The sequence below is a fragment of the Apodemus sylvaticus genome, chromosome 15 (genome assembly GCF_947179515.1).
Source record: "Apodemus sylvaticus chromosome 15, mApoSyl1.1, whole genome shotgun sequence".
Classification (NCBI taxonomy): domain Eukaryota; kingdom Metazoa; phylum Chordata; class Mammalia; order Rodentia; family Muridae; genus Apodemus; species Apodemus sylvaticus.
In genome coordinates this window covers 62,444,359-62,472,354 of record NC_067486.1, presented here as the reverse complement: position 1 = coordinate 62,472,354, position 27,996 = coordinate 62,444,359, and the positions used below count along the sequence as shown (strand labels likewise).

Sequence of the window (27,996 nt, the reverse complement as noted above, 5' to 3'; positions counted from 1 at the left end):
AGGTCTCTCACCCTACTCTATACAGTCAAGGAATCTAGAAGGAAGAACATTCCTGGCAATGAGGCCAAGGATGGCAAGGCCTCATTAAAGAGTGACATCACATAAGAGAGAGGAAAAGATCATGTGCTGAGCATTTGTTAATGAGTCTAAGTAAGTGCTGGTGGATGAGAGTCGGGCAGCCAACCTGTGAAAGGCCATGGGAACCAATTTGCAGGACAATGGCTTCTCTTCAGAATAGACAACTGTGGTGGTTTAAATAAGAATAGCCCTCCCACCCCCAAGCTCATAAGTTTGAATATTTCAAATAGTATCATGAAGGAGTGACACTATTTGAAAGGATTAGAAGGATTAAGAGGTGTGGCCTTGTCAGAGGGAGTGTGCCACTGAGGGTGGGCTTTGAGGTTTTGAAAGCATATGCCAAACCCAGACTCACTCTACCTGCTTGCACACCACACATGCCTGCCACCATGCTCCCTGCCGTGATGATTGTGGACTAAACCTCTGGAAGTGTGAGTGAGCCCCCAGTTATATGTTTTCTTCCATAAGAGTTGCATTGGTCATGGTGTCTTGTCACAGCAGTAGAACAGTGACTAAGGCAGGGAGCCGTGTACAAATTGGGATCATGGAATTAAGCTGCAGATAGGTGTGAGGAGTAGAGTAAGCTGCTCCCTAATCAAGGAAGCCACTGTGGCTCTTTTGCCACAGTTAATTCCTTCCCTAGCAAGCATGTTTGGCCAGCAATGCCCAGATACTGCTTGACTTGACTAACAGGGAGCAAGATGGCTCTTGGTTTTAGCCATCTCTCTCCTTCCTCCCACCAAATCAGAACAATGCACTCTGCATTCCATTGAGATTTCTGAAGAATGAATGCTAATTGGTTCCTGGCTGGGGAAACCTGGGAAGATGGAGAGTCAGCTTGCTGGGACTGAGAACGAGAGTGAGCGAGCAGGGATGTTCGTGCAGATGTGGCTGTCGCCGCAGGGGATGCTTCTAAAATTGGCTGTCTGGGACCACTCAGTCAGCTGCCCCAGAGTGTTCACCACTCAGAACTGAGAGAATTGGGAATTTCGGTGTGGGAGAATTTACAAAAGAGGAAGAAGAAAGGAAACGAGACTCTCAGTCAACCATTTTTCTTGAACTACATGTGGAAATAATTGGTGCATGAATGCAGAGTAACTGTGAGGCCTGGCAGCACAGGGCATACCTCAGTGACAGGTTCCTGGCAGGAAAAGAGACTGTGACTCTCCAGAGAATTTCCGTTGGCCATTTTCTCTCTTTCTTCCCCCTCCCCTTTTTTCAAACAAGGCAAATGTAAGTAGAATTAAAACTTAATTAGTAGCATCCGAGTGGGGTAGAAAGTTCCAGCAGGTTCCTCACAGGTGAAGTCAGCCCACTTGGCATCCATTGTTTAGTCTAGAGCTGTGGCTCTCAACCTTCCTAAGGCCACGACCCTTTAATACAGTTCCCCGTGTTGTGCTGACCCCCCAACCATACCATAAAATCATTTCATTGCTACTTCATAACGGTAATTTTGCTATTGTTATGAATTATAATGTAAATCTATGCTATGCAGGATGGTCTTTTGTGACCTCTGTGGAAGGGTCCTTCAACCCCAAAGGGGTAGCGACCCAGGGGTTAAGAAGTGCTGCTGCAGAGTGACCCTGGAGAGAATAGGAAAGCGTTGTTTATGAAGTCCTTGGACTATGGGAATCTACTCCAGTGCCACCAGCAATATCCTTGAAATTCCATCCAAAAGGCAAGTGCAAAGGATGGGCATGGTGGACGTGCCTGGCATCCCAGTACCCTGGGGATGAGGCAAGAGTACTGATAGTTCAGTACCAGCCCTGAGCTACACACACGATTTGAGTCAAATTAGGGCTACATAGTGAGACCGCCCCCCAATCTCAAAAAGTCTATAAAGACTCATTCTCTACATTTCTTACTTGGGAGATAAACACTTGATATTCAGGATCACATGAAATAGTACATCTTTGAGCTACTTAATGGAATTCAAACCGTATAAGGGAGCATTGTGTCTGGACCCTGGGTATTATAAGTTGGTAAACTAAGGCTCAGAGTTATGAAGCTTCCCTAAGTCATACTGTATAGGAGGCAGGGTCCCTCTCCTAGGTCCAGCTTGCCTCTTAGTGCCTGATTCAGAGCTGAAATGCTCTCGCCGCCTCACCCCAGCGTTTCCCAAGTCACTTCTCACTCAACTGTACTCTCCTATCCTCCAGAGTGCTCAGCTAGCCAGGTTCCTTCCCAGTTTCCCAGAATCTCCCTCCGCTACCCCCTCGGCAGCTTTACCTTCCCAGTCCTCACATGGTAGGCAGGCTACAGAGAAGGGAGAGAGCCTGGACCCAACCCGCACTGTGCTAGCCAAGCCCTGTGCTATACACAGTCTGCTACTGCATCTGCCTGGAAAGAAGGCGTCCTTTATGATGACAGAGACCCCTGGTGTGCTGGTGGGCACACACTCTGCAGTTCTTGGGTTCTGTTTCCGATTTCCCCTCCCCTCCCCAGCTGCCCTCAGCCTTGCACCCCACCCTTTCCTCCTGAACCCATAAGCTCTTCTTCCCCTACCTCCCACTCCTACACAGACGACATCCAGATGTGCATCCCTATCCCTATTCCAGCTGCCAGTGTCCTATTGTCTGCTTAGACTCGTGTCCATGCCTGACTCTGCCTACCTCGTGTCCCCCTACCCTCTTTCCAAGGCTGCGTCTCTGACAAAGACCTTCCTCTACCTGATGGTCCCCCAAGACTAAAGGCCTCCACGGCTCCTTCCTTTCCCATCACCCAGTGTATTGGCAGACCTCCATGTTCTTTAGAAGGTTTTAGTGTCCTTTAATTATATCTCTACCATCCTCCCATGAGTGGTCTCAGCACATTTCTCCGTCTCTCTCTTTGTTTCTCTCTGTGTCCACAGGGCTATGGGTAGACCCTGCCATGCTGCAGGGAGTGCTACAAGAGTGGCCCCCCTTTTGGCAGGATTACAGATGTCAACATGCCTGTCTCAGCCCCCCAGCTATGTTAGAATCCTCTCAAAGATGGAGGCAGCGCCCTCAGTTCCTTTTAAACTTATGCTATATATTCCTTGGGCCGTGCAGGTCACAGACTATTATCTTCATGGATGTTTTGTTTGTTCGCTTGATTGCTTGCTTGCTTGTTTTGAGGTAATGTCATTTTACCTCCTAGGTGAGTATGGAAGCCCTAGACTCAGGTAACCTTCCCCACTCAGAGCTGGAGGTGCAGGTAGGCCATAGCCAGCTGGGCCCTCAGAGCATAACCCTGGCTGTCGGAACCCTGTGTAGCCCTGGCTGGCCGAGAACTCACATTGATCTGCCTGCCTCTTTCTCGCAAGTGCTGGGATTGCAGGCATGTGCTATCACCGGTCTTTAGTTAATATGGCGTTCATCAGATCTAAGTTTCAATGCATGTAAGTGATTTACTCCCCTTATTTGAAGAAGCCTGGAGAGCTATGCATATACCCCACACTGGCTGTTAAAGTGAACAAACCTTAGGCTGCAAGCTGAAGAACAGAGAATGAATCTCTTGTGCGGATCTACTAGGCTAATTTCGAATAGATAAATGTTCTATGATAGGAAGTTTCATCAGGAAGTCTAAGTTTTGACTGGTATACAAAAAAATATGTATTTGAGACAAAACAAAACAAAAAACGAAAAACAAGAGCCGGGCGGTGGTGGCGCACACCTGTAATCCCAGCACTCTGGGAGGCAGAGGCAGGTGGATTTCTGAGTTCGAGGCCAGCCTGGTCTACAGAGTGAGTTCCAGGACAGCCAGGGCTACACAGAGAAACCCTGTCTCGATAAAACCAAATCTAAAAAACCAAAAGAAAAAAAAAAGAAAAACAAAAATACAAAAATATCTTGTTTTTCTTTTATTCATATACAACCAAATGGGTTAATATTTCTTTTGCCTCTAAGTAGTAGATACTATTGTATGCCTGTCCCGAGAAGATTTAAGGTCCCCTCCTTTTTTGGTTGTTGTTTCTTTTGGCAAATTAAAAACAGCCATTACAGTGTAGTTCACAAAATACCACAGTCTGCAGAAACTTCTCATCTTGTATAACTGAAACTTTGAATTCCCAAATGGCATTTAATGTGAAAACTGTTCTCTGAGAGAGGGTCTGTGGGAAGCCAAAGCATGCAAGCCAGTTGCTTGAGATAAGCCATAAGTGTGCAGGCTACTCTGCAGGGCTCTAACAGGCCCAAAGCCATTGTTAGAAAGGCCTGTTTAAGAAGGAAACAATGAAGCCAACGGAGAGCTGTACGGACCTCGGTGCTAATTAAGCATCTGTTTCCTTGCTTTTACTAGCCATTCCCTCCCAGAACCCTGAGCTCCATTTTGCATTCGCAGTTGCAAGTTCTTATAGAGTCCCACCCCAAACATTCAAGCTTTAGGCCTCCCCAAATCCATGTGTGGCCCTGGTCTGTTCAACTTGAGGTAAGGCGGTGGCTGGAAACACACACAGGCAAAGGACACTTGAGTGTGGGCTTGGCACAAATGCTTTGTGTACTGCCAAGCTAGTCAGACCTAGGGCTCTACAGCGCTTCTCCCCCTTCCTGGTCTTTTCCTGTCCATTGGCACGCCTGCACACTCCTTTTCAAAGAACAAGTGTGGAGTCTGCCTAGGGTCATGTGACAGATGCTCCAGCTAGATTTTAGCAGCTGGAAGAGGTTTCATTTTCTCCTCTGAATTCTCCAGCTTTTTTATGAACTTGTCCTCGGGGAGAGCATCTGAGAGGCCTTGATAGTCTCATGACGTTTCCAAGGCTAATTTCAGTGAAGCAAGGAGAACCTTTCTCATGTAAACAAAGCTGCTTTGCTATGGAGCAGTGGCAAATGGGGCCGCATATCCACCTCTGGCATAAGCAGGACAGGGTGAGAGAAGGGATGGGGGTGAGGTGGGGGCACGAACAGAGATAGCAGCAGTGCTGACCCAGTTCCAGCTCCGGAAACAATGACGGTGCACTAAGCCGTCATTGCTGAATTGCTTAGGAACGTCCGTCCTTGCCAGAGCTCATGTTTTGCAGAAATTGTTTACTTCGCAACGTTTTTTGGAAACCTTTCAACGTATATTTTGTGCTGTTCAACCCAGAGACTCGGGCACAGAGTCACCTCTACTGTTTTTTGCAAAGAACTTCCTTTTTTCATTTGCACACTGGGCTGCAGGTGGTCTGTTCCTTGGCTTTAGTTTGTAGAGAGACAGAATGGTTTATTGGCACAAGACTGGATTTGAGAGCTGGAGGCCAGGGCCAAGGGCATAATGAATGTCATCTTAGGGACAATCGTTATGCTAGAATCTCAAATCGGGAAGAGCTTAGTGTCAAGCTCCTTTTAGAGAGCACCCCCTCCCCCAAAAGATAAGAAAAATTGCCAAGCAGTGCCTAAGAGCACTTGCTGTCTTTCCAGAGGACCAAAGTTCAGTTCCCAGAACCCATGTTTGCTGCTTCATGACCACCCGTAACTCAAACTCCAGGAGAGCCAGTACCCTCTTCTAGCATCCTTGGGCACCCACAGCATATCCTTATACACACACACACACACACACACACACACACACACACACACCAATTTTAAAAATAAGTTTAGTTGATTTAAAAATTGCTGTGTAATCACACAGCATCATTCACACGCCAGAGCTGAAAGTTTTCAACTGGTAAAAGGCATTCACTTGCCAAGAAGAATCTGTAGTGTGAAATTAGCCCTGAGACTAATTCTTCAAAGTCTAGCTTTCCATACACGTTCAGAAGACAACATGGAGACAAGTCAAAGGTGAGAAAGGTCCTAGCTACAATTTCCTAGTGCTTTTCTATTTGGAGGCTATGTTAGTTTGTGTCAACCTGACACAGGCTGGAGAGGAGAGGACCTCATCTGAGACAATGCCTCCAGAAGATCAGGCTATAAGGAAATCTGTAGGACATTTTCTTAATTAATGATTGATGGGGGAGGGTCCAGCCCACCCTGGTGGTGCCATCCCTGGACTGGTGGGTCTGTCTTCTCTAAGAAAGCGGCCTGAGCAAGCCCATGAGGAACAGGGCAGTAAGCAGCGTTCCTCCATGACCTCTGCCTCAGTTCCTGCCTTTAGGTTCCTGACCTGCTGGAGTTCCTGTCCTGACCTTTGATGATGAACAGAGATGTAGACATGGAAGTCAAATGAAACCTTTCCTCTCCAAGTTGTATTTGGTCGTGGTGTTACATCACTGTAATAGTAACCCTAACTAAAACTGCAGCCGATATTTTATTGAGTATGTATGTATGTATGTATGTATGTATTTTAATTGTTGTTGCTTAGGGTTTTTTGCTTCATTTTGTAGTATTGGGTTGGTTTGTTGTTGTTTTAGACAGTAATCTTGTTATGAAGCCCACAACGGCCTCAAACTCGACATCTTCATGCCTCAATCTCTCATGTGCCACTATACAGGTGTTTTGTTGGCTTTTAAAGCTACATCTTGGGAGTCCATGCTTCAGGAATATAGCCCCTTATAATACTTAGTCTATCATGAGTACACTCAGATCTATGTGTCTGCTCACACTTTTATAAGAATGGACATGCCTGAGACCTTGTATGGAGACCGTGCACAGGCCGATGTGGTTATCTTTCCCAAAAGTCATTATGACTGACGACAGCATAAGCAGTTCTACTTCATTTGAGAGAATTGCACATCATCCCTGTGCCATGCACAGTTGGCCCCTCTGCCTGCAGTGCCCTCTCTTGGCTTTACTTGAGACTCATGGACCAGGTCAACTTGTGTCCCTTTTCTGTCTTGCCTGTCACCAGTGCTGCCACGGAGCCTTTCTGAATTTCAAACACCCCTGCATTTGTTGCATACAACTGAAAATGCCAACACTGGAACAGAAATGGTGAGGACAGATGTCTGCAGAGACTCACACTGTTGTGGGTGTTGAGTCTCTTGAGTTAGAGTCAGTATGTCAGCCCCTGGCCTCAGGCGTTTGCAACCCCTGACTAGGTTACTTGCCTTAGACTTCCTGACCAGAGCCAGGCACTCCACAGAATCCCATCTATGATTCTAAGGAACTTTCCAGCAGCCTTAGGAAAGGCTCCAATACTTTGGTTGCCAAAGGGTTTAATGGGTGACTTTGAATGGCACAAAGAAATGCTTCTCTAGAGGAAGTGTACTTCGGTGTTGACCTTGACTTCTGCAATCAAGCATTCTCACCATGAATGAGGAGGTGAGGTAATGGCTTAGAGCACCACAGGTTAGACAGCCTTCCCACACTGGCGATCGGTCTGTCTGTGTCCCTGGAGAGTCTCCCGTCCTCTCCCTCACCCCTGCTCTTCTCACTGAGAGGACAGAGCAGGGCAGAGCTGCCACAGCCAGGAAGGTTCTTCTGCAATGCGGCTCAGGGCTGTGCGAGACAAAGAGAGAGATTGCCACCTATTGACAGATATATCACCTGCAAAGAGACCGCTTGTATAACGTTGGAGGCTCTGCTCTTTGAAAGGCCCTCCAGGGGCTGCTGGGCCCTTTGCATTTTGCATCCTGTCAGTTCCGCTTGGGCGGTACCTTTCCACTGACATTGAGACAGGGAAGAATGGGGACATGACAGTCCAAGGTGACTGTGACGGCATTTCGGAGGGAAAACTGAAAATAAATCACCCCCTGTCGTGACAGCCACTTCCTGCTCTACAGCACACAGCATGACTCAGTTAATTCTCAAGACAGTTCCAATCTTCAGTGTTTTATGCCTGCACCCGGGGAAACAGGATGCAAGAGAATATCTTACTGGAAAATAAAGAAGAGGGTTGGATATGAGAGTTGCGTGTGGGATCTAAACACCTAACACAGTCAGCATTTTCTCCTTCCGCTTGCTGTTACAACACCCATATTCCCATTATAATTTCCCCAACCTTAACGCATATGGATGGAAGAGTAAACCAAACATAGAGGAATCATTCGCCTTTGCTTGGAGAAATGTCCAACTCTATCACTTTTTGTTACTGGGCCTCTAAGGTCAGCTTCCTCACCTGTAAAATAGAGATATGACATGGGAACTAGGAACTTATATAGTGCCTAAGTAGCATTGGCAATGGTAGGTCACTTTGAAGGATGCCAGGACCTTCTCTCTCTCTCTCTCTCTCTCTCTCTCTCTCTCTCTCTCTCTCTCTCTCTCTCTCTCTCTCTCTCTCTCTCGGGTTTGGGAAACTTAGGCAAATTATTTGGCCTTTTGGAGCCTCAAATTGCTCGTTTATAAAATGGAGCTATGCATGTCCTTATCGTGTTAGCCACGTAGTAAGGTGAAATTCTGTGTGTAAAAACATTCAAATTTTAATTGTACTCTTCAAGTATTAGTTGTTAGAGCACAAGAGAAAGGTATTCTCCAAACATATGTCTGAGAACTACTTCTGCAAATGACTTGTGTTTGAATTCAGACTCCACATAACAGTGGTGTTTTGTTGTGGTGGTGGTTGTTGTTTGTGATATTTACCAAACTGGGAGGTAGGAGGGGGGTAGCTCATGGGGTAAAGATACTTGTGGCCAAGCCTGATGACCAGAGTTCGATCCCTGGAACTCACTCGATGGAAAGAGACCCTCCCACCCCATACGTTGTCCTCTGACCTCCACACTTGTGTAAGGACTAGTTAAGTACACACTGGAAACATTTTGAGTTTTTCCTTGACCGCAGACACAGGCCCAAGCACACTGTGTGTGCATTTGTGTGTCTCTAGCCCCTGTGACGGGCCCAGGGGTTAAAGTGTTCAGCGGTGAAGAGACCGCTGGAATTACCTTTACGACAATCAGCGACGACGGCTTTTGCTTTTCCCTTCTAGCTCTGCTTTTTTGTTGTTGTTGTTGTTGTTCGGAGGCACAGCTTCCACAAGAGGGAGGGCCCTGTCTGTCTGAAGAGTTTGCTCAATTTTATTCCCCCTCTCTGTTTACGAAACAGAGATCTAAATCCATCCTCCAGCCTTCTGGGAATTACTTCCTCTTTTCTTCACTGTCTGCCAGCGTTTTTGAATTCTCCTTAGCAACATTTTTAAAAAAATCAGTTTAGCAACCGCATGTAAGCCAATGGGATCTGAGCATGCAAATGAGTTATAGACCAATGAGAGCACTGCATGGCATTCAAGGGGGCTTATGGGAGACGAGACTGAGCTGGAGTTTGCAGAGCAGCCTCGAGGTGGCAGCAGAGCAGCTATTTTGGACCCATCTTACTTGTCAAGTCTCTACTTTTTGTGTGTGCATGCGTGTGTCTGTCTGTCTGTCTGTGTCCTGTTCTTGGTCCTCCCTTCCTGTTTAAGATATTTACTATTACAATAAGCCTTGAAAGTATGAGTTTAGATAAACGGTAGGCAAGGGCTGGAAGCATGGACTTTGCCCTTACCCCAGTCATTCCTAGAGTTCTTCCGTCTTTGTTTTATAACCAGCTCCAGCCCGTAGTCTAAGGCCTGGAAGCCTTGGGTGAGTCAGCCTGGCCAGCCTAGTGGAACAGGGGACCCAGGGGAATCACTGTCTTTGTTTATCCACCACTACCACAGAGCTGGGGCTTGAATGTCATGGGAGTCAAGGAATGTACCACCAACAAACCGGTCCTATCAAAACCTGCATGTGGCACACAGACCTTCCCTCCCCTGCAGTTCTGAAAAATCTGTCCTGAACAGGAAACCTGACCTGCAAGAGGCTTGAGGGCTATTCTCTCTTTGGGGTGGGTTTGGTCCTCTCCGTCTTATAGCCTGGGCACACACAGACAGTAGCTGAATATCAATATCAATAGCATATCCACGTGCTAGCCATCCTCTCCCCTTTCAGATGGTTTTGCTCTAAATACCTTGGTGTTAAGATGTCTGGATGTGTCTCCAGTGTTAGCATTTCTTTCTCCTCATCCTCAAAGAACCTGTTAAGGTGTGGAATCTTCAGAAAGTGCCATATTATTCTCTCGTACACACCTGCTCCCCGGAACACCCATTGTGGCGGCGCTTCCGTGTGTGTGTGTGTGTGTGTGTGTGTGTGTGTGTGTGTTCCTCCCTGAGAGTCACAGAGTTCATGAGATCGAAGATTGCCCGGTGTATCTCTAGCCTTTAGCATAGTGCTAGCTTCATCATAAATGCTCAATCTGTAATTTTTTTTAAATGAGGAAGAATGCTAGAAAGTCACTCTTGCTTCGCCTTTAGGGGAACAATCTTCAGTGCCTGAACCCGAGCCAGAACAGTGCCTGTGGATAACTTTTGGCACACCAGAGCCCCAAGCCTGAAAAGTCGTTAGCACCGTTGGTTCGTCCTGTGGTGGGCCCCTCTCAGTAACATGGCTTCCTTTATGGTCTGTGTTTTAGGAGGAACCAAGAAGCAAATCCAAGATCTGCGCTAACGTGTTTTGTGGCGCTGGCCGGGAATGTGCCGTCACGGAGAAGGGGGAGCCCACGTGCCTCTGCATTGAGGTGAGTCCGGGCATGGAGGGGAGTGACTGTTGGGGGAGCTTGAGGACTAACTCAGTAGGAAATGTGCGCACTGCAGTCAGAGCCTCGGGACCTGCACAGATGCCTGGTGAATCTGTGACCGCAGTACTGGTGGAGAGGAGGCAAATCCACGGAGTTCACTGACCAGCCTTTCTAGCCAAATCATGAGCTCCAGACATAGTGAGAACTCTATCTCAGAAAACTATGCCAAGAGCATCCAAGGACAACACAATATGGATCTTTGGCCTCTATACACACATGAACACCAAAAAAGAAAAAAACTTATGTTAGCAAGAAAATAGATCCAGCTGGGCAGTGGTGGCGCATGCCTTTAATCCCAGCACTTGGGAGGCAGAGGCAGGAGGATTTCTGAGTTTGAGGCCAGCCTGGTCTACAGAGTGAGTTCTAGGCAGCCAGGGCTACACAGAGAAACCCTGTCTCAAAAAAATGAGAAAAAAAAACTAGGTACAGTCTAGTTGTTCATCAGCACATGAACGGATGATGAAAATGTGGTACATGTAGACAATGAAATATTATCCAGGGCTGGAGAAGTGGCTCAGCGGCTAAGAGCACTGACTGCTCTTCCAGAGGTCCTGGGTTCAATTCCCAGCAACCACCTGGTGGCTCACTACCATATGTAATGGGATCCAGTGGCCTCTTCTGGTATGTCTGAAGTCAGTGACAGTGTACTCATATACGCAAAATAACTTTTAAACTGATATAAAAAAGGAAAATGAACTCTGTAGGAAAATAGATGGACCTAGAAGGTGTGATATTAAGTGAGGCGATTCAAACTCAGGGATAAAAACAAAATGTGTGTTCTTTCCTATGTGGATCCGAGACCAACACATACAACAGAGAGGTGTGCAGGAGGGTCAAATCGAGGCTGAGAGGGGAAAGGGGGTTACGATGAGGTCAGTGGGAGAGGAGGGATGGAATCCGGACAAAGGGTCTCGTGAGTCATGAAAGGATGTACATCAAAAGTCTTCTCTAGTTTCCAGTCTGTCATAGTTTTTACCTTTTGAGTTTTGGGTTTATTTGTTTTTGTGCTGCATCTGAAGGATCAAGAACTCTTTAGCTTTCCATACGAATCCAACACATGTCCGCCCGTTGAGGTAGTGGTTGTGAGCGTTGACCGCTCTTTGTAATTCCTCTGACTGATGGTGTAACAAGATGTCACATGACTAGTCACAAGTATATTGACCCACTTTGAAAAAGTAACCTAAAAAAATTTTCTGAGGAGAGACTCTGAGAGGGAATGGTTCCTTTTTTCCTTCGACTTAAAACTCCATGAAGTCACTCCATTGTAGTGTTTATTTGATAAGTAAACTGTGCTGAAACATATGAAATTAGGTGTGGTATTACATTTTAAACTTTTCTTTAAATTAAAAGGTTACCAATTGTTTATTTGCCAAATAGCATAGGTATTTAGATATTTGTACTAAGGACTCTCAGTTCTCACTAGTCTTAGGTAACTGGCATTAACAACTTTTCTAAAGCCAAGAGTTTCCCCTATTTTATACAAAAGAAATACGCTATTCCTTCACTTACGGCTCTGTATGCAGTTTATGTTGCTGTCTTTGGGGGCCGTGGCAGCCGCCCAGATCAACACAGAGTTTATAGATTTCTTTAGCTCATTTTTAAACAACCACATAATATTTAGAGATGTTACTGTATTCATTAGTATCCTTAGAGATGGATATTTAAGTGATTCTCTGGGTTGATTATCACTACAACAATAGCATCATTTTACAAATACCCTCTATTTCTTAGAATAGATCGCCACTGGTAGTCTGCTAGGTCAAAGGATATGCAAAATTTCAAATTATCAGACAAAATGTCAGCTTTGAAGTTTTGTTTTTAAATAGCATTTGAAAGGCAAAATAAGCCTTTGAGAAATAAGCAGGCTTTAATAAATTTTCATTCTTAATATGAATGTAAATACACTGGCCATCAAACTATCCTGTATCCTGGAAGTGGAGTCATTGCATCTGAAGGGAAAATCTAGAAACCTAAAACCTGATCCTATGAGGATCCCTTCACCCTGGAGGTCTGCATTAGAAGCTTGTATGCTACCATGTGGTGGCATAAATTAAAAACCTGACTTCTAGTCTCAGTTTGTCCATGGTAATTGTGTGATTCTACCCAAACAAATTCCCAGGGGTTGCTGTAAAGATAAGTCCATGTTGGTTTTGCCTAGCATGGAAAACATGGTGAGCACCAGTAGTCAGTGCCGGCTGAATGAACAAATGAGGTCCACCGTTCTTGCCTTGGAGGAGTCAGAGTCACTTCCTGGCTTGGGACTCTGGTTCTTTTTACACCTGTTTTTGGTTTCCCCCCCCCCCTTCATACCTGGAGTAACTCTAGTCTGCCTACAAGCTGAATGAACTTTACTCCATATTTCTGTCCATAATGATTTCCTGTAGTCTTTCACCCTCTCTGTCAGCCTTTCAACAACGTTGTGAAATTAGGACAAAAGCTGAATGGCTCTCAAATACCACAGAGAAGAAGTCCTTGTAATTAGGCCCTGGAAGAAATGTGTGTGTGTGTGTGTGTGTGTGTATGTGAGAGAGAGAGAGAGAGAAAGAGAGAGAGAGAGACAGACAGAGAGACAGAGACAGAGACAGAGATAGAGAGTTTGTATACTCCCAACTCTGAACTCTGGCTGTTTTGCGTCACGGAATAAAGGATTAATCTGTTTCTGTTTCTATAACGAAATGCCTGAGTTAGGCACTTTTCTAAAACACAGACTTGTATACTTCTCACAGTTTTGGAGGCTGTGAGGTACAAAATCAAAGCAAGTTCATTTATTGTCTGGTGAGGGCCTGGTCTCTACTTGCAAGCAAACATTTAAACACTGTATTCTCACAAGGAAAGAAGAGAAGGGCCAAAGACACAAATGCTCTGTGAAATGGCTTTTGCAAAGGCCTTAATTCTGTTCGTGAGGAAGGAGCCCTGGTAGCTTCATCCCCTCCTGGAAGCCTACCCTCTTCATACTATTGCATTGGAGGATCCTTGCAATACAACTGTTACAGCAACAGCAGGTGTTTGTGTACTCACACTGGACCAGGATAGACAGAGGGACGTGGAGAACTTGGGGTAGTAGAGTGTCTGCTGTATCAAGTATAGTAGAGTCACTGATGCCCAGAACTGGGGTCCCCTGGGCTCTGGTCACTCTCCATCTCTGATGGTGGTTTGTCAGCCCCTGACAAGATGGCTGGGTGAGTGTGTATGGCCTCCATGGCTACACAAACCCCCTCCTGCCGCTCTGTTGCAGCAATGCAAACCTCACAAGAGGCCTGTGTGCGGCAGTAATGGCAAGACCTACCTCAACCACTGTGAACTTCATAGAGACGCCTGCCTCACCGGATCCAAGATCCAGGTTGATTATGATGGACACTGCAAAGGTAAGGCTGTCATCGCTGAATGGGGAGACAGAGACAGAAACCAGAGCAGTGTGGCCTGGGTCCATTCACCAAGTCCACAACTACCCAGAGCTGGGGAGTGCCGGGAGGCAGGGGGACAGCCCTGGTGGGGGGCAGGGGGACAGCCCGGTGGGTCTTCTTTCTTTTTCTTGATTCTTCTTGAGGCAGCAGAGGGGGAAGAGTGTTGATGGTGGGGATGAGACTTAGTCTTACAAGAAATTTAGGGTTGCTGTATAATAATAATGTTTTCCTATCTCAATTCTAAGTCACTTTGCTTCAGTAGCTGACCTGCCTTCTGAGTTCTTCTGAGGCAGGAGGAGAAAAGCCATTTAACAGTCATCCTAAAACAGCAGGAGATTAAGCAAAGTGGCCTTTGTTCTATCCTGCAGCCTGCTAGTTGAAGTCTCAGGAAGAAAAAGGGACACTTTGAAAAGTGATTTTAGTGTTTATTTCTAAGTTGCAAAATTTTTCCTATGAAAGCTCTCTAAGGGAAAAGGGAAAAGGGCTTGTAAGAAAGTGGGGATACAGGGTCTAAGAAAAAGGGGGAAGGGGAATGTTCTCTTCTCTTTGTCTTCAACACTTATGCATCTTCCAGAATACATGATCACATGGTAAAAAGTTCATCACAACTTTACACATAAATTCAAATCGTAAATCAAATAAGTTTACAACAGAGGATGTTTGCATGCATACCCATTAGGCATAATTATCTGGCTAAACATTCATCACCTGTCACAGCTCCACAGGTTTCTGGACAGTTAAAAACCATAACTAAGTTATTAGTGACGTTTTGTATAGTAAACCCAGTCAATATGTTATCTTCTGCCTCAACACCTATAATAAATTGTCAGTTCCCTTTTTACGACCTTTGGTTAATGGTTTTAACATTTTGGAATGTGTTCTGAGTAGTAGACGGCTGCTTACTATCTCAGAAGCAATTAAGTCATGACACTAAAGACTGGCAGAGTTCTCATTGCAGTGCTGACCATCACAAAAGACCTAATAGCAGCCCCTCTCTAGAAGGCTTACTAAATACTGATACCGTTTTAGGAATTCTTACAGGATCATCAGTAAGAATTAAGAAGTCATCTATTTGTCTATATAGCATCACTACAAGACAGAGCATCTTCATTGTTCTGCAGAGATCTGCCCCAAAGGGTGGGCTGATATCTAGTGATTGTTATATATATTTGATAATAACAGCAAAAGCATATTAATAACAGGAATCTTTCCTAAAATGGATATTTCCTGGGCCTTGCCTATCCAAGCAAATCTGCCGTGGATTTTTTTAACCTAGGGTGAACCCATCTCAGGAAGATCATCTGCTAGTTATTAGCCCGTCCAATGTCAGCTCCTGGCAGGGGAGACCTCCTTGCTTGTTGGAGATGTTCCCTCCTAACATTCACGAGCCTGCTAGGTTTGACCTGGCTGGCTGGGGCCTTTTCCTGATGTTTCCTGCATCAGACCTGGGCCTGCTTTCAGCATTATCTGCAGCTGGAGAGTAGGTAAGGTGACTGCATCAATAGTCCACAATAGCAAAAAGGGTCCATAAAGGACTTCCATACCTTTTAGAAAAAAATAGGTCAATTTCTCTCTACCTTGATTTTAAAATTAGAGCATTTCTCAACCTAGCAATATTTCATTTTCCTTTATTATACACACTTACCATTTTCCAGGATTGGGAAAACAGAATTTCCAAGCATGGTTGGTAATTATTCACCAGACCTTTCCAAGTTTAGAAAGTCCATCCTTGACTTCCTGGAAAAACACAACGCTTTGTCCCAGATATCAGTCTCCTCTCCAACCTCTGTGCAGAATTAATCTCCTTGTGAAATTTCAAAACCCCAGGAATTGCTCAACCCGGCAGGAAGGAATATAAATCTAGAAGGGCAATCCCTTGTGCACGGGCAGGAAGGATCCCCATCCTTAGACCCTACAAGAAAGAAAAGCTCAGGTTTTAAGACAGGGGACTGGAGAGATGGCTCACTGGTTAAAATGCTGACTATTTCAGAGGACCTGAGTTCAGTTCCCAGCAGCCACACAGAAGCTAGCAACCATCTGTAACTCCAGTTCCAGGGGATGTCATGTTCTCTTCTGACCTTCAGGCACCAACCAAGCAAGCTGACACACAGACATACAGGCAGGCAAAACACCCACACACATAAAATAAAAATAAACAAATCTAAAGGAAGGAAGGAAGGAAAGAAGGAAGGAAGGAAGGAAGGAAGGAAGGAAGGAAGGAAGGAAAGAAGGAAGGAAGGAAGGAAGGAAGGAAGGATTTAAGATAAAACACGGTTGCAAGACTTTGCAGTTTTAATCCTAGAAACAGACATTTTCTTTTATTCTTCTCTTTGTATTACACATCTTCTCCTTTCGTCTTGCAGAAAAGAAGTCTGTGAGTCCATCCGCCAGCCCCGGTAAGTGCCTGACCTTTCTCTGTGTGTGTGCATCTTAGGATGGAGACTTTTCATGGAGGAAGCATCTTTTCTTCCACAGATCCTGTTGAGCTGCCAAGGTCATCTGTGGGTCGGGACTTTTGATCCAGATCTGATCTAAGCACAAAACTGCTTAGTAAAACTCAGTAAAACCACAAAACTGCATTTTTGAGATGTTCATTTGATTTGGAATCCTCTGGTCAAAGGGGCTGTTTGGGTCTGAATGTTGGTTTACATTTTTACTGTAGCCGGTGAGCTCTTGTAAGATGTGCTCATCTCATGGGCCCATCGACATCAGAAGACACAGCTCTTTTTGAAAGAGGATAGTTGGGAATCTCAGTATGAAGACTGCCAGAGGTTTCTATTAAAATTATATTAAAATCTCAACATGGTTTATAGTCCCAGACCTCACAGTAACCTTGTGGATCTCACTGAGGTATAAAGGCTCAGAGAATTAAGTCCCTTCCCTAAATCACACAGCTAGGAAAGGCAGAGTTGGAAAGGCACGCATGTTTATTCCCTGGCCCTGTATCCCCTTCATGGTCTAGCATGTCCTGTCTTCCAGGAATTTCCTTTGCCCGAGTCTCTACCCTGCCTCTCTACCCACTTGATTCCCACCTGCGGCTCCCACGTGGCTTGTAACAGCACCCAGAGGAGGGCTGAGGCACGGCCCTTCCATGGTCTCATTTCCTGTAGTTTATACTAAAGGGTGATGGGAGAAAGTTTTGAAAGGCTCAGGCTGTGAAATGGGAGAGCAGCAATCCAGCAACATGAATGGCTCTATGGTTTCATTTATTGATGTGTTAAGACCTTCCACTCATCTCAGAACCAAGGGAGTTTCTCTAATGAGTGAATGTTTTTCTCCCTTGTTCCCTAACATTCATGAAAACATCCTTTATTTCTCTTCCTTATTTTTTTCTTAAATAACAACTCCTGTTTCAAGTTTCTAAGTTTCTAGTCCACTGGTCTTCAACCTTCCTATTACTGCGACTATTTAATACAGTTCCTCATGCTTTGGTGACCCCCCCACAACCATAAAATTTTTGTTGCTTCTTCATAAGTGTAACTTTGCTACTGTTGTGAATCGTAATGTAAATATCTGATATGCAGCCCCCAGTCTAGTCTTTATAGGTGTCTCCTGGCGGAGACACATTTCTGTACTCTGGTGCAATAATCCTGCCTCCCTGGATGCTTTGAAGACTCAATAGGGTGACACATGCAAAACTGATTGGCATGAGGCTCCATGCATGGAGTGCTGATGACCCCGGGGTTTGCCTCCTCACACCCACCTCACATCCCTCTCCTCCCTGCAGTTGTCTGCTATCAAGCTAACCGTGATGAGCTCCGACGTCGCATCATCCAGTGGCTGGAAGCCGAGATCATTCCAGATGGCTGGTTCTCTAAAGGCAGTAACTACAGTGAGATCCTAGACAAGTACTTTAAGGTAAGCAGGGCCACAGCCAACTGTGTTCAGCCCTGGGGAAAGCAGGACACCATCTTCCTCTTATGTGACTCCCAGGAGACACAGGGCTCTTTAGAGTGCCTAAGCGTGTCCTCTTCACCGGTCATGTTACGGAGCTGTGAAAGGTGCCTTGTGACCTGCTTGACCGGTGGGTGGACAGCAGTTGACCTTTGGGATCCAACATGAATATGCTATTCATTCCCTTAAAACCATCAGAGTCTCTAGGAGCTATGGGAAATGTGACCAGGCTCTCTCCTGCCCAGTGTAACACTTCAGGCTGGCACAGGGCACCTTCTGCTACACCAGACCCACCTCAGCATCTTTCCTGCCCGGCTTGCCATTTCTTCATGACACAACCTTGGCCATTCACAGCTTCTTCATCTGAGAAGAGATAAGGAATGCTTAGGACTAGAGATTATTCCAAATCCTCATAAAGTGGCTGTTTATCATATTACCATGTCTACCATAGAAGAGACATATCCATTGGAGACCCAGAGAGATAGTGATTTTGAAGGAGAAATGAGTGAGGAACTTGTGTCTGGTAGGGGTTGTGTGCACCACACGCAGAGACCATTGGAAGAAGCAGTTAAGGGCACTCTGCTAGCTAATTGACAAGAACATAGACACATGCCTACAATATTCCCAACACACGGACACTCCCTGTACTCAGTCACACATTCAGGTACTGCATGCCCACAGAAGCGTCAAGCCCCTGCGCTTTCCTGATGCACATGATGAGGTCAGTGCTTTAGGTACCCACTCCAGTGCCTGTTCACAAAGCCCGCTGTCCCAACAACTAGTCAGCCAGAATTTAGAGTAACTCCATACATCCAAGGGACTTCCTGGAAACTCTTGCCCCCGCCCCCCAAATACATTTCATCCAGTCTAGTCTGTGGATTCTTTAGCTGGCATCATGGATACTTATAGATGATGAGATGCTGGCTTGGGTTGAAGTAAATAGTTGCTCATTTAAGGCAGTGGTTCTCAACCTTCCTGATGTGCAACCCTTTAATAAGGTTCCTCATGTTGTAGTGACCCCAACCATAAAGTTATTTTTGTTCCTACTTCATGACTGTAATTTTGCTACTGTTATGAATTATCATGTAAATATCTATGTTTACTGGTGGTCTTAGGCAACCCCAAAGGGGCCATGACCCACAGGTTGAGAACTGCTGATTTAAGGCATCTCCTGTATTATTAGATAGATGTTTTCTCTGCTGTGACAGAGATTTAAATTCTGTATTCCTAGTTTTTGATATTACACTGGAGAAAAAAGCATAGCTCTTCCCACCCTCTGCATGCAATGTCTCAGCCACTGCCAAAGCCTGAAGGCACAAGCAGGTCTCCACAGAAAACCGCAACTCTTCACTGAGCAGGAGAGTCAGATGGGAACAGAACGTCACACAAAGAAGATGATATTTGGGCCTGGGTGGCGGCCACATCTGATGATCTGCGCTCAGTTTCCAGGTCCCACATGGTGAAAAAGGAAAACCAACTCCTTTGACCTTCACATGCATCTTATGTCATGACACCCCGAACTTACACATACATGCATGCATACAAACATAAACAATAAATAAATGTAATTTTAATTTTTTTAGGAAAATTATTTTTCCTGAAGCCAAACGAGTAGTGTCTGTAAGGCTTATTGTAAGTAGTCACTCAATCCTGTCCTTACAACACAGAGTTGTTGGGAACATGACACTATTTCCAAGGGGCCACTTGGCATCTGGTAATCATTTGTAGATGGCACCTGGCCTCAGGCACTTCTGATACCTGCTATTAAATCTGATTGCCAAGTACCCAGGCCACAGGGCCACCCAATACATCTCCATGTCCCCAAGCAGTAACACTCTTGGAGGCTCCTAATACCATCCTAGCATGGCCGCTTGGGAAAGCAGCTTTTCTCTGGAGAACTGTACTCAGAAGGCTTGCTCACAGATTACAAACACAAAGCTCCTCTTCCAAGACATCTGAGGGAGATGGCGCCCTACCAGGTCCACAGCTGCCTGTAGGTGAGAGATTTAATATCTCAGAGCCCAGTTCTTCATCCCAGCTGGCTTTCCTCACACAAGATAGTTGAACAGCGAATCTAACCAGAATGTGAGTAGGGCCCAAACTGCCTTTCTCCTGCAGACACCATTTCTTTTGATGAACAAAGAACAGAATAAAGCTGGTCGGTGGTAGTGCACGCCTGTAATCCCAGCACTCTGGGAGGCAGAGGCAAGGGGATTTCTGAGTTCGAGGCCAGGCTGGTCTACAGAGTGAGTTCCAGGACAGTCAGGGCTATACAGAGAAACCCTGTCTCAGAAAAACCAAATCCAAAAAATAAAACCAAAAAAATAAAAAAAAAAGAGGAGGAGGAGGAGGAGGAAGAAGAGGAGGAGGAGGAGGAAGAGGAGGAGGAGGAGGAGGAGGAGGAGGCTGGTAGAGCCTTTCATCCCCATGCTATACACACCCTGTGGCACTAGACAGGAGACTCTTGGAGGCTGGCACTGAAACGGGAGCCAGCCTTTCTACCTCCCAACCCCAGCACCATACACCCCATTGTGTCTGCTGCTTCCTGTGAGTACCGGGCTCAACCCATCTCCTCTGAACTCTACGTTAACATACAAGGATGGTTCCCAAGCACGGGTCTCAAAATACTCATCTTCTTTTCTATAGTCATAAAACCAAAAGGGGAAATGTTACTGTCTCAGAAATAGAGCTACAGAGATGGGCATACAGAAATATCTGGTCTTTGCAACTGGTTAGTGGAGTGAATTGTGCTGGATTCTGGCTAGATATTGAAAGGCCACTGGGTTTACTGCTATTTCTAGGCAGGTACCAGACTTAGGAAATGACACTGCCTAGAGCTGGGATGGCCCGTTAGTTCTAGGTCTGCGTTCCGGTTCCCTGATAACTGAGGGGTGTACACAAAGCACTGGCTTTTAGGATCCCACTGGACTGTAAGTACCAGGTCCAGAGCACTCAGTCCATGGCTGTGCAGCCACTGGTGATGTAAGTACTAGGTCCAGATCGCCTAGTCAACAGCTATACAGCCACTGCAGAACCATTGCTTTCTCTTCGCTCACTCTCGTCACCAGACAGATAACAGGGTTTGTTCTAGTTGTCCTCAGGAAAGTTCCCTGGTCCTCAGAATGCTCCACGGTCAAGTTTATTGAATTGCACATCCTTAATTAATCAAAACCTCACAAGTGAATTATTGGGAAATGTCCTCAGGGTAAGCATACACTGAATGCATAAAGAATATCTAAGGTATGTTCCTAAGAATCAAGATAAGAGTGATAAGCAGGTTCTAAGCAAAGGCTTAATGGTTGTTTCATGTATTTTCCTCACTGTATACGCCATGGAAATTTTACATGTGACCCATGGCAGCCACGAGAGAAGAAAAAGTGGCTATGTTTTGCCCTTCCCTCAGAATCTAGGTAGACATTTCCTCCAGACTCTCTTACACAGTGTAAGGAACCAACTTGAAATTAACATGGAGATGCTGATCATTTCCCAGCATGGCCTTCAGAAAGTGTGGGGCGTGAGGGGGTACCACTGGACCTAGTTAGGAGAGCAGGCGCCTCCAACGTGGAATCAGATCTAAGCCTTTGGAGTCCTGTTGCTAGGACTTGGGCTCCTTGAATAGTTGCAGATGACTGAAGTCTTGGTTTAGAGGGAATAATGCTTGACCCCACCACTCCCTGTTCAGTTGTGTTCTTGGGGTATCAACAGGTCATCTGCCTGCACAGACTGGCCTGAGGACCTGTGCACACATCTGCACTGGAGCCCCAGTGCAGAGTATAGGGGAAAGGAGGCTGGTCTTAAACAGCAAGATAGACTTCTGTGAGTCCCAAAGGTCACTTACACTGCTACTGCACCTGAGCAACCTGTTAGAATCAGAAACCCTGGGCTTCACCTCCTAGATTATACGTTGCTGCTTATAATGCCACACCTTGCTATGTGTTCACTAGGGTGTGAGACAGTGACTTTGCCGATGGTCTGAATCCGGGTCTATAGGACAGTGTCAGGGACTGGGTTAGACATCTGTGCAGGCTGCCCTCCTGAGCAGGATCCACACTGAAAGAGCCCCTCCCCCCACGGCTTCTGCCCAGGCACTTTCACTGGAGTACCACTTCCTAGTTGGGTACACAGTGATCTGAGCCATTACTACTGTGGTTCCTCGTGGCCAGGCTAGGATAGGGTTGGAGTGTATTAAGAGTGATATGGACTGAGGGGTCAGGCCGGAGGGTGCACCAATAAAACTGATGCTCTCTAAGCACTCCTGAGAGGTCTCTTCATTCCTCGATAGAGCTTTGATAATGGTGATTCTCACCTGGACTCCAGTGAATTCCTGAAATTCGTGGAACAGAATGAAACAGCCATCAACATCACCACGTATGCTGACCAGGAGAACAACAAACTGCTCAGGTGAGGAGTGGGTACTTGGGCATAGGGTCCCCAGGGAAGGTTGCCTGAGAGGGGGCGGGATTTGAACTCCTTCCATCAGCAAAGATACTGCCAGAGGCAATGTGAAAGAAACAGAAAACTGGGGCTTCTGCCCCAGTCTATTCTGTGAACATTACAAAACTGGAATATCAAGCCACATTAATATCTGATCAAGCAGTTACTGTTTGGGGTTAGAACTTGCAAGGAAAAAAGAATGTAATTTCAGAATAAATTATCAAGGTAATTTCATACCTAAATTGCTTCTGGGTATTCTATTGTTGATCTTCTGAAGGAACTATTAATGTATTCTCTAGTTGAAGACCTAAAATCATTCCTGGTGTTTATGATGATCCAAGCTGTTCCATGTAGATTTCTCTAATTGTTATCAGTGTACGTCCTTAGTGTTGTCTTAGAAAAATACTAATAAACAAAGAAGCTTCTGGTATGGAACTGGTACATCAGTAAGAAGTAAACATGGGAAGGGTGCCTCTCTTTTGTTCAAAACAATTTTAAAGTGCAGCTTTTGTGATTCTTCCTAGTCATAGTCATTGACCTTATGGAAAATAAACTCAGAAAGATTGAATAATTAGTTCAAGGTCATTTGAGTAGAAAGTGGCTGAGCCAGGGCCCAAGTCTCAGGCAACAGAGGGGTGATAGAGCTGAGGAGGCTCAATTAAACTTCTGAAAGAACTCTCTGGAATGATGATGTTGTGATTCTTGATTAAATTTAATAATCTTTTGTTGGCATTAATATTATTTGGAGGGTTTGTTATACCCCCTTGTTATCATTAAATATATTAGGGGTTTCTACCATATAGTTCCTAAATAAAAGACACAGAGCCTTTAGATTTCTAATAAAACAAAAAAACAAAAACAAAACAAACAAAAACAAAAAACCCACCATCAACCCTCTATGCTACTTTCCTGTCAAAATCCTCAAGATATCACTTGCCATTCCACCTGGGCCACTCCTACTCCAACAGGCGGGCCCTCACTCACCATCCAGCTACCCCGAGGTGACTTCCTTCTTTCTTCCTCCTTTTCCTTCTTGTCTCTCCTCCAACCCCAAGCCCATGAACCTTTGCTCCGCTTCCTTTCCTTCTGCCCAGCCCAGGCTGTAGGCTCTTTTATTAACTGATCAGGGATAACTTGGGGGGGGGGGCAAGGTTTATACAACAAAAGCTGGTATATGTGCAGATCTCCTCATGGGGGGAGCAACCAGATCTTGGGGGCCATCGTTTGAATTCAAGCAGCACCAGACCAATCCACTACATTCTTTCAAGTCCTATATTCCTTTTCACATCATCTGTGATCTCTCTTCTGATGTCATCACACTTCTGGAATGGTTGACTTGACAGTCATACCACAGATGACAGTCTATACTAGAGGAAGGTACGCAAATGGTGGAAGCATTTGTTAACTAAGGTGGACAAAATTAGTCACAAGAAATTAGTTGTTCTTGGGGAAGTGTTGAGCAGCTTAAGTGATCTGGAACCCAGCTTAATAAGCTGGTTGGAGGTTTGCAGGTCATGGTGTGACAGGTCAAGGGGGAGAGAGGCATTTTTCGCTGTGCAGTCATCTTGCCTGGGCCTCCAGGGGTCTGTGAGCCTGGTGGTTGCTGCCTCTCTTAGGGGAGAAGCCAGGGCCTTGCTGATGGTGTTTCTCCTGTGTTTCGTTTCAGAGGCCTCTGTGTGGATGCCCTCATTGAACTATCTGATGAGAACGCTGACTGGAAACTCAGCTTCCAAGAGTTCCTCAAGTGTCTCAACCCAGCCTTCAACCCTCCTGAGAAGAGTATGTCCAATCTAGAAACTGAGTGTTGTTGGGGATGGAAGCATTGTGGGGAAGGAAAGACTGGTAAAACTCTCCAGAGATAACTGATCTAGCTCCCATGCATGAAACTGGGCTGTCACCAGCCCATCATCTCCATGATGAGGTTGAGGCCATAAACGTATGGAGCACTTGTCCAAGAGAGACAAGGCCGTCCTTGTCTGAGAAGAAGGAGGACCTCTAAGTACCCAGACTGTATCAAAAACACCACCCCATTCAAATCTCACCTCCCAACTGTTGCCTTTGTTTATGGTCCAACAGAGTGCGCCCTGGAGGACGAAACCTATGCAGATGGAGCCGAGACCGAGGTGGACTGCAATCGCTGTGTCTGTTCCTGTGGACACTGGGTCTGCACAGCATTGACCTGTGATGGTGAGCCATGCTTAGTGCAGAAGGAGGGAGTGGTGCTGTGACTTGAATGAGTGAAGTTGACGGGGTAGGATGAGGAAAAGAAAGGCCAGGGACTGGAAGGAAGCAGTAGGCCGTCAGCTCCTCGAGAAACACTGTGTGTAAAGCGCTTGTTCCAGGTGTGTCAGGCATGACAATCACTTCAGAGGCCTCCGGTGAGAGAGAAGGGTGACCCACAGCATGAATAAATAGCAATATGAGACACAAACCATCAGCAGGAAAGAAAACACTGAACTGTGAGAGGTGCATGCCAGTGCTCTTTGCATCCTAACCAACTTGATCCTTGTGACACTTAAGGAAATACTGTATATTTTATAAGAGTCAGGTGGGCAGAAGTCAAGAAGACTTAACTTGCCAAACCATGTAGGAAAAACATCAAAGAAGTGTAAAGAAATAAGTTAAAAATTAAGATTGTTGAGACATGGGCAAGATGGATTGGGGACATATAGGTGTCAGAGTTTGGGAGGTAGAACGGTGGTCAAAGAGTAAGTTAGAACCCCTTGTGTCCTATCAGAGACCTCTACTACAGTGATGCCAAAGATCAAGAAGAACTTATATTAAAGCCAGGCTCAAGCAAAGACCCAGACAAAAGTAAATCAGAGACCAGTCTTAAAGCCAGGTCCAGAATAACGCCCATGTCAGTTAGAACCAGACTTAAAAGTTATACCTTCAGGAGTGACTCAGATTATATTTTAAGAAGTTAACTGGTGCCGGGCAGTGGTGGCACACGCCTGTAATCCCAGCACTTGGGAGGCAGAGGCAGGAGGATTTCTGAGTTCAAGGCCAGCGCTGGTCTACAGAGTGAGTTCCAGGACAGCCAGGGCTATACAGAGAAACCCTGTCTCGAAAAACCAAAAAAAAAAAAAAAAAAAAAAAAAGTTAACTGGTACTTAATATTATGTTCAGGGAGACCAGGTAAGATGGTGACTGAGAGACAGTAATCAAAGCCCCAGGAATGCCCAATAGGCAAGGAGCCCAGAATACCAACATTTAAGTGGAAGCCAGTGTTAGCCATAGGTTCAGGACCTTCCTAGGACCAAGTTTGCTTCAACATGAGAGAGTAGGTGCCCAGCCTAACCATAGGGACAGATGAAAAAGAAGAAGAGACTGCTAAGAGACAAGCATTTCCTAGAAGTTACTGGAACTGTTAGCCAGATACACACGTGGCAGCTACTGAAGCCATCTGAGGGCCCCTTTACACATCAACCCAGACTGCCTCAACCAGGAAGCATCCTCAGTTTATCTTCCCCAAATTCCTTTCCATATATCGAATTGCTCTTGTTCTGGCTTTGAAGGTATTCCTCCTCCTCCTCCTCCTCCTCCTCCTCCTCCTCCTCCTCCTTCTCCTCCATTTCTAAGATGTAGCAGCCAGTGTGCACTGACTTACGGAACCCTAAGCACCATCATCTGGATAAGTCCAATCACAGTGCATCAGACAGAATTTAATCCCATGAGACTGTCTGTTGCCATAGCCACAGAGAGGGCTGCATGCCCTCCACCCAGAAAGTACAGTCTATGGAGCCTCAACACATCTTGGTGTACAGGCTGCGTGACGTAAGAGGAGACTGAAGAGGCATTTTTAGGCCAGTACCTGAAAACTAGCAGAACCATTTCATATCACAAATCTCAAAGTCACAAACAATCAGGGGCGTTGAGATAATGCCCAAAGGAGTCAGAGCATGAGAAGTGGCTATGACGGACGGCTTGATTATCCGTGTCTACTGTTTCCTAATGGTAAATATTGTGTCCAGTAAATGGATTCCCAGGCACCCTTCCAAACCTTCTAGATTGTAATCTGCCAAAAGAACATCTTGAGGATCTTTGAAGGATTTGGGTTTTGTTTGGTCATTTGTTTGGACTTTATGTTTATTTTTACTGTTTTTTATCGTTGTACTTGAGATATATTTGTTAGATGTTGTAGTAATCAACCCTGGGTATGCGGAATGACCTAGGGAACTCTTCAAAAAGTACAAACTCTGGTACCCAAGCTCCCTCCCACCCCAATCAATTATATCAAAATTCCAGCAGGCGAAAGCCAGGCGATTTGAATTTATTTTCTCTTTGTTTTGCAGTTCTAGGGGGTTGAGATGGGGGTGGTGAGGCGGTTTGCATGCTGGGCAAGCACTCTGCCGGTGAACTACATCCTGAGCTAAAAATTACACTTGCAAGTGTTCTCTGGGGCATTGTGAGGGTGTGGGGATGGCTGAGAATGGCTGCCCCAGAGGAATTTCCTGAGCCGGTCCCGGTTGTCACCATTGCTGAGCCGGTCCCGGTTGTCACCATTGCTGAGCCGGTCCCGGTTGTCACCATTGCTGAGCCAGTCCCGGTTGTCACCATTGCTGAGCCGGTCCCGGTTGTCACCATTGCTGAGCCGGTCCCGGTTGTCACCATTGCTGAGCCAGTCCCGGTTGTCACCATTGCTGAGCCGGTCCCGGTTGTCACCATTGCTTTTCTGTAGGACTAGCGTGTCTTCTGGGTGTACATTAAAGAAAATAGCAGGAACAGAAGCCAAAGAATTTGGGTAGATTTCTTGTTTCTATTACCTTGGATGTTGTAATACTCAGAGAAAAGTGGACCCTTTAACTCTCCCTCCATGGGTAGTGTCTTCCCTGGCTTAGCACAGCCCTCTTGCTCTGAACTTTGATTCTTCTTACAGGAAAGAATCAGAAGGGGGTCCCGACCCACACAGAGGAGGAGAAGACAAGATATGCCCAGGAACTCCAGAAGCATCAGGTGAGTAGCAATCACAGTGCCCGTTCAAACCAGACTTGATATATTTATTACATGTAAGTACACTAGAGCTGTCTTCAGACACCCAAGAAGAGGGCATCAGATCTCATTATGGATGGTTGTGAGTCATACATGTGGTTGCTGGGATTTGAACTCAGGACCTCTGGAAGAGCAGTCAGTGCTCTTAACCACTGAGCCATCTCTCCAGCCCTCAAACCAGACTCTTAACACCACCAAGAAGATGTCTAGTGCCTCACAAGTTGAGAGAACCTCACTTTGTTCAACACAGGAGATCCCAGATGATGACCCGTCATCTGTACCATCCCACTGTGATCAGACCCTTCCCTGAAGGAGTAACTGTGACAGGGGTGGGAGGGGCTGGGGTACCTCTAGAAAACCTTCTATCAGCCATCACCTGAGAGCTGCTGCCAGAACAGGATTCTTAGCATTTCTGTCCTCCAACATGTGTAAGATCAGAGAAACCCTGAGGCAGCGAGACATCAAGCTGGTGGTGCTCACTGAGAAACGCTGTATGAGGCAGCTGGACATGGAGTACCAGCTGAGTCTCACAGATGCCGGCCATGGTTGCTGGCATTTCCTTGCTCAGTTTTTAACTTGAAGTAGAATTCACATGTCATAAAACTTACCCCTCTCAAATACACAATGTTGGCTAGGTGGTGGTGGCACACACCTTTAATCCCAGCACTCTGGAAGAGGGAGAAGCAGGTAGATCCCTGAGTTCAAGGCCAGTGTGGGCTACAAGCCAGGGTAACACAGAGAAGCCCTGTCTCAAAGAAAAAACAAAAATAAATGAATTAGTGAAATTAATA

General features: G+C 45.8%; 1 protein-coding gene and 1 long non-coding RNA gene across 2 annotated transcripts in view; one reads left to right on the top strand and one right to left on the bottom strand.

Annotated features, from left to right (window-relative positions):
* Fstl1 (follistatin like 1) overlaps positions 1-27,996 on the top strand; it is a 54,271-nt gene that overhangs the window by 23,154 nt on the left and 3,121 nt on the right. Inside the window, exons 3-10 of the mRNA XM_052158508.1 lie at positions 10,317-10,421; positions 13,717-13,846; positions 16,249-16,281; positions 17,613-17,743; positions 22,062-22,180; positions 23,880-23,992; positions 24,290-24,400; positions 27,093-27,169. Of these exons, the coding sequence (XP_052014468.1) occupies positions 10,317-10,421; positions 13,717-13,846; positions 16,249-16,281; positions 17,613-17,743; positions 22,062-22,180; positions 23,880-23,992; positions 24,290-24,400; positions 27,093-27,169 (819 nt within the window). The remainder of the gene's footprint in view (positions 1-10,316; positions 10,422-13,716; positions 13,847-16,248; positions 16,282-17,612; positions 17,744-22,061; positions 22,181-23,879; positions 23,993-24,289; positions 24,401-27,092; positions 27,170-27,996) is intronic.
* On the bottom strand, positions 6,533-8,995 carry LOC127665895 (uncharacterized). Its single transcript, XR_007973519.1, has 3 exons — positions 8,774-8,995; positions 7,897-8,013; positions 6,533-7,394 (listed from the first exon to the last, which is right to left on the bottom strand). It is a non-coding gene; the product is annotated as an uncharacterized LOC127665895 (long non-coding RNA).